The sequence below is a fragment of the Myotis lucifugus genome, unplaced genomic scaffold (genome assembly GCF_000147115.1).
Source record: "Myotis lucifugus unplaced genomic scaffold, Myoluc2.0 scaffold_6033, whole genome shotgun sequence".
In the NCBI taxonomy this organism is placed as follows: domain Eukaryota; kingdom Metazoa; phylum Chordata; class Mammalia; order Chiroptera; family Vespertilionidae; genus Myotis; species Myotis lucifugus.
Window position 1 is genome coordinate 2,619 of NW_005877081.1, and position 6,559 is coordinate 9,177.

A 6,559-nucleotide genomic window follows, 5' to 3' on the forward strand; every position below is an offset into this window, starting at 1 on the left:
TCGTGCATTCATGGTGGGGGGGGGGTGTCCCTCAGCTCGGCCTGCGCCCTCTCATAGTCTGGGAGCCCTCAAGGAAAGTCCAATTGACGGCTTAGGCCCTTTCCCCATGTGGAGCGCAGGGAGCGGGCCTACGCCGACAGACAGTTGGACATCCTTAGCTCTGCCATGAGCCTGGCTTCTGGCTGAGTGGTGCTCCCCTTGTAGGAACACACTGACCACCAGGGGGCAGCTCCTGCATTGAGCATCTGCCCCCTGGTGGTCAGTGCACATCATAGCAACTGGTCGTTCCACCATTCGGTCGATTCGCATATTAGCCTTTTATTATATAGGATATATATATATATATATATATATATATATATATATATATATATTATATATTTTATTGATTTTTTACAGAGAGGAAGGGAGAGGGATAGAGAGTTAGAAACATCGATGAGAGAGAAGCATCGATCAGCTGCCTCCTGCACACTCCCTACTGGGGATGTGCCTGCAACCAAGGTACATGCCCTTGACCGGAATCGAATCTGGGACCCTTGAGTCCGCAGGCCGACGCTCTATCCACTGAGCCAAACCGGTTAGGGCTATTTTTTTTTTTTTTTTAAAGAAAAGGCCCTGGCTGGTTTGGCTCAGTGGATAGAGCATCCGCCTGTGGACTGAAGGGTCCCGAGTTTGATTTCCAGTCCGGGCACATACCCGGGTTGCGGGCTCAGTCCCCAGTGGAGGGCGTGCAGGAGGCAGCCGATCAATGATTCTCTCTCATCATTGATGTTTCTCTCTCTCCCTCTCCTTTCCTCTCTGAAATAAATTTAAAATATATATTTTTTAAAAAAATAAGAAAAGAAGTATAGGATGAGTTATCATGCCCCCTGCGACTCCATCTTCTTTCTGGGTTTCTCTACTTCCCACAGCGGATCCCCCCCCTCCCCCCACCAGCCTGGGTCTCTGTTCCTGCCCGTATGTACGGATTTGCTGGTCCTCCCTCTGCCCCCGCGCAGCCCAGGACTTACTCTGAGAAGATAGTTGAGCCGGGCCAAGGCCTCCAGGAAGATGTCGGCCCCCTTGTTGGAGAACTCGTAGCGGCCGGCGATGAAGAAGTACAAGGTCTTGTCCAAGTTGAAGTCCAGGTGCCTAAAGAAGCCATGAGGCAGGGTGAAGCCGAGGCCCTCCCCCTCTAGCCCTGGCCTCGAGGCTGCCAACCCCAGAAGCTGCAGGGGCAAAGGTCATCATAGTCAGTGTGGAGGCATCGTGGAGACTGCTGAGGTTTGGGGTTCTTTTCTCCTTGGATGGGGACCTAAGATCCTTCAACACTCAGCCATTGCTCTTGGCGCTCAGGAACTGGAGAGGCTGAGCTCCCGACCCCTCCTCTCTAGAGGCCGAGGTATCTGGCCCACATACCCATAGAAATGGCCCCGCACAAACTCCTGGATCCGGGCCTTGCTCTGAGCGTGGAGGTTCTGGAACTCGTGCATGGCAGAGAACTTCTTCACGTTCAGTCCGTTGGGGGTCACGATATCTGGGAATGGGGGAGAAGGGCCCAGGTTTCACGTCTTCATTCAGATCGATGTGGCCGAATGAATCATCGAAGGAAAGACCCCTTTCCTTTTGTAACGTCTTTGTTTCGATCGTTCCCCTGTGTGTTCCCTTGGTGACCCAGCTGCCCTGCCACTCAGCCGCCTTCTTGCCCAATAACTACAACTCCCATCAGCCTCTGCAAGTGGCGAACCAGGCAGGGAACTAATCATCTACATTGGGGTTTCTGGGAGTTGCGGTTCTTTCGTTGGCCCTATACTTCCCTGGGCTGGAAATGATTAGACATCTCCATCCTGCTTCTGCTCCCAGAATACACCCTCCTACCTTCAAGCCTCTTTGAGGGTCCCAACCACTTTCTATCCTCACAAAAATGAAAGCACATCATTGAAAAACTACAACCCCCATCAGCTGCTGGGAAGAAATTTTAGGAACATAAGGAACTGACCAGCCAAAGACCTTCTAGAAGCTGTAGTTCTCAACTTACATCCATTGAAAATTGATGATATAGTCTGGGAAAAATAAGTGGTTCTTTATAATATATATAATACATATATTGATTCAGAGAGGAAGGAAAGAGAAAGAGAGAGAGAAACATCCATGATGAGAGAGAATCATGGATCGGCTGCCTCCTACAAGTCCCCCACGACCCAGGCATATGCCCTTGACCAGAATCCAGAATCGAACCTGGGACCTTTCAGTTCACTGGCCGATGCTCTATCCCAACTGGCTAGGGCAATAAATAAGTGGTTCTAATACTGCTTTTCTCAAAAACAAAATCCAAAGAACTTCCATCCCCTTTCAGAAGACCAATACCAATAGAAGAATTTTCCAATTTCTGAAATTAATGTCAAAGAAACTACACCTTCCATTAGCCTCTAGAGCAGGGGTCCTCAAACTTTTAACAGGGGGCCAGTTCACTGTCCCTCAGACCGTTGGAGGGCCGGACTATAGTTAAAAAAAAACTATGAACAAATTCCTATGCACACTGCACATATCTTTGAAGTAAAAAAACAAAACGGGAACAAATACAATATTTGTATTTGCATGTGGCCCGCGGGCCGTAGTTTGAGGACCCCTGCTCTAGAGCAGCGGTTCTCAACCTTCCTAATGCCGCGACCCTTTAATACAGTTCTTCATGTTGTGGTGACCCCCAATTTCATTGTTACAAATTGAACATAATTAAAGCATAGTGATCAATCACAAAAACAATATGTAATTATATATGTGTTCTCCGATGGTCTTAGGCGACCCCTGTGAAAGGGTCGTTCGACCCCCAAAAAGGGTCGTGACCCACAGGTTGAGAACCGCTGCTCTAGGGTGTACAGGTCACCTCATATCCAGGTCACCAACCTAGGGCCTTCTGGGAGTTGTAGTTCTCTGTTCTTTACAGTAAAAAAAAAAAAAAAATTGGTGGGGGCCTTGGCTTAGATAACCAACTACCTCATTCCTGTCTAGGGATCCCAGCCTATTACCTACCTGGTTTCCTCTTGAGAAGGTGCTGAGCCTCGATGGCGGTGATCTGGGACACGGTAGCGAAGACATGAGCGCAGTGGGCTGCTGCCCGCTCCATGCAGTAGCGGTGATAGATTTGCCTCTCACCTGCTTCCTTGTCCACATTGAACTGGGCGGGAAGAAAGGGCGCTCAGGTTCGGAGAATTGGGTGGAAGCCTGGAGGTTCAGACTCTCCAGACCTGGGGGAGACCGGAGGCTGGACGCCTGGGTCTTAGGGAGGAGGGCTCTGGGGATGTGGGGCTCCTGGGTCCTGAAGCCCAATCCCTTAGGGCAGTGGTTCTCAACCTTCCTAACGCCGCGACCCTTTAATACAGTTCCTCATGTTGTGGTGACCCCCAACCAGAAAATTATTTTCATTGCTACTTCATAAGTGTAATTTTGCTACTGTTATGAATCGTAATGTAAATATCTGATAGGCAGGATGTATTTTCATTGTTACAAAGTGAACATAACTAAAGCATAGTGATTCATCACAAAAACAATATGTCATTATATATGTGTTTTCCGATGGTCTTAGGCGACCCCTGTGAAAGGGTCGTTCGACCGCCAAAGGGGTCGCGACCCACAGGTTGAGAACCGCTGCCCTAGGGCTCTGCAGACAGCTCTGGGCTGTCCTGAAGTACTGGCCGCCCCCCCATGGCCACACCCCCAGCTCACGTTCTCTAGGTTGTTGTAGAAGTCCACGGCACCGGCACACAGGTATCGCCCCAGCAGCGTGGCGTGGGTGGTGAAGATGGTGGCCACAGGCAGCCGCCGGGCCCGGCACAGGCAGAGCCCGACCCCCGCCAGCCATTCGTGGAAGTGTGCCACCACGTGTGGCTTCTCCTCGCTCTGGGCCAGGAACTGTGGGGCAACAGGAGCAGGGCCGCTGTGTCTCCACGGGTTGTGAAGACAATCCATCAGCAATCCCCCAAGTGGAGGAGGCAGCAGCGGGAAAGTAAATCTATTGCAACCCCTGCACCGAGCGAATGGCGGCCCACTGCAACCCCCAGAAGACGAGAAACCATACATTTTTGAGGCAGCCGGGCCAGCTGAGGCTGATGGGAGCTGGGGTTATTTTGGCCAACCTTCTAAGTCTCAGCAAGGCTGAATCGGAAAGACTGAAGTTTTCGTGTCCCCAAGATTCTGGACACAATTCCTAGAGACCCTCGTTCTCAATCACGAATAGACCTGCCTGCAATAGCGGCGAAAGGACTACAACTCCCAGAATGCTCGAGAAGCAGCCAGTTCATAAATTGTTTTCCCCCAGGGCATGGGAAATGAAGTTTCTTGAGCCTTTTAAGACCTAAAAGGGGGTCAGAACCAAGTTTCCTGGTTCAGACATAGGCTGGCGTGTCCCAAACATCCAGGGCTCCACCTGAAAGTCCAACCACTGTCAGACTGGAGAACTACAACTCCCAGAATTCCCCGGGCGAGCTCTCCAGCCAGGCCGACCTCTCCAAGAACTAATGGCTCAGAATTCCCTAACGGGGGAGGTTAGAGTGAATAAGGCTGAGGTTGGGCGTTTGGGTCTCTGAGGGAAAAGAGTCTGAGTCCTTGGGCATCCATGTTTCCAAAGATAAGAGCTAATCCTTTGGTTAGAGGACCCACAACTCCTGGAATGCCCAGTTCCCCTCTGTCCCCACCCAGACCCTTCTGTCCAGGGGCTGATGGTCACTGTAGTTGGGGGCCTGGGGCCAAAAGGAGTGACATGGGGACCAGCGATGGGACCTACCTCACCCAGGAACCAGGTGGTGAGGAAGCCAAAAAGGACGGCGTCGTTGGCCTCGCGGTCGTACCAGGGCACCCCGATGTTGCAGGTGTCCCAGAGCTCCCCCTTCCAGCGCTCCAGGGCCCAGGCTGAAGCTCCCACATCCAGGAGCACCACCAGGGGGCCCCCTTCGATCAGCCAGCGCCCAAAATACACCTGGGGAGACCCACAGGGAGGCTTAGGGCTGTGACCACAGTCTCGGGGCACAGCATCCCTGCTTCTTCCACTAGCAGAGATGTCTGGGCTTCCTGCCTCGGTTCCCCCACCCGGTTTCTGCATCTGCTGCTAACTTCTCATCCGCTGCCTTATTTCTCTATTTGCTTTGTTATTCCCACCACAATCTTTTTTTTAAAAAAAATGTTTTAAATTGATTTCAGAGAGGAAGGGAGAGGGGAAGAGAGACAGAAACATCAATGATGAGAGGGAATCATTGATAGGCTGCCCCCTCACGCCCCACACTGGGGATCAAGCCCCAACCAGGAATCAAACCGTGGTTCACAGGCGATGCTCAACCACTGAGCCACGCCAGCCGGGCAATCTGATTTTAGAGAGGGAGGAGGGGCGAGAGAGAGCGCAAAACATCGAGGTGAGAGAGTTACATTGATAGGTTGCCTCCCCTACGTGTACCGACCGGGTTGAACCCACAACCTAGCCATGTGCCCTGACCTGGAATCGAACCAGCCAACTTTCAGTACAGGGGACGATGCTCCAACCAACTGAGCCAAACCAGCCAGGGCCCACCACAGTCTTTTCTTTTCTTTATTTTATTTTATTTTTAAAAATATTTTTATTGATTTCAGAGAGGAAGGGAGAGGGAGATGGAGAGAGAAACATCAATGATGAGAGAATCATTGATCACCCTCCTCCTGCATGCCCCACACTGGGAATCGAGCCGGCAACCCGGGCATGTTCCCCAACCAGGAATCGAACCGTGACCTCCGGGTTCATAGGTTGACACTCAACCACTGAGCCACGCCGGCCGGGCGCCACCACAATCTTGTCCATGCCTGTTGCAACGCTTTTCCGGTCCCTTGCTTCGATTCTGTAACTGCTGCTCTCGCCCACCTGCTGCCTCTCCTCTCTTTCTAACCACACTTTCGCAGTCCTGTCCCTGTGCCCCCCCTGCTAACCATTACTCGGACCTTCAGCCTTGCTTGTCTGCTGCCACATCTCTCTCCTTGACCACCAAGATGCTTTCTGCCAGGATCTTTCCTTCCTGCTACGAACTCCTCCCCCTGGACGCTGCTTTTGCTGTTCTCGCTGCTACATTTCTTCCACCTGCTGCCTTGTTTCTGACTCTTCCACCACGTGTCACCTGTCGCCTCTTTCCTCTGCCCTTAGGCTCCTGCTGTACTTTGCAGCCATGTTTCTGTCACCGTCAGCTTTTTCCCCATCGCAGGGCTGCGTTTTTCTACCCACTGCCACATTTCTAAGCCTCGCTGCCTCATTTCTGCCCCTGCCACATTCTCCTGGTCTGGTTCTTTTCCTCCCGAGACCATGGCCTGGGGCCCAGGCCTGCTGCTGCAGCGCCATCCAGCTGACGGGCGGCCACCCGCCTCGCCAACCTGGTTCTTCCCAGCCCCGGGAGCCTGACCCCACGCCCCTCCCCCTCCCAGCTGTTGTCTGCCCTTTTGCCGGGGGGCCTATTCTTAGGCCCCCAGCACGTGGGGAGCAGCTGCCATAGGGGGAGGGCTGGGTTGCTCTAGGGTTCCTTCGGGACACCTCTGGCCTGAATGGGCTCCAGACCCCACCCCAAAGCAGAAG

At 52.4% G+C, this 6,559-nt stretch overlaps 1 protein-coding gene across 1 annotated transcript in view; it reads right to left on the reverse strand.

Annotated features, from left to right (window-relative positions):
* The window catches only part of LOC102426602 (glycogen [starch] synthase, muscle-like), a gene marked incomplete at its 5' end in the record, with an annotated part of 6,945 nt that extends 1,994 nt beyond the window's left edge, over window positions 1–4,951 (reverse strand). The window contains 5 exons of the mRNA XM_006109111.3: window positions 1,011–1,131; window positions 1,399–1,516; window positions 3,010–3,154; window positions 3,703–3,888; window positions 4,760–4,951. Of these exons, the coding sequence (XP_006109173.2) occupies window positions 1,011–1,131; window positions 1,399–1,516; window positions 3,010–3,154; window positions 3,703–3,888; window positions 4,760–4,951 (762 nt within the window). The remainder of the gene's footprint in view (window positions 1–1,010; window positions 1,132–1,398; window positions 1,517–3,009; window positions 3,155–3,702; window positions 3,889–4,759) is intronic.
* Window positions 4,952–6,559: the final 1,608 nt, after the last annotated feature.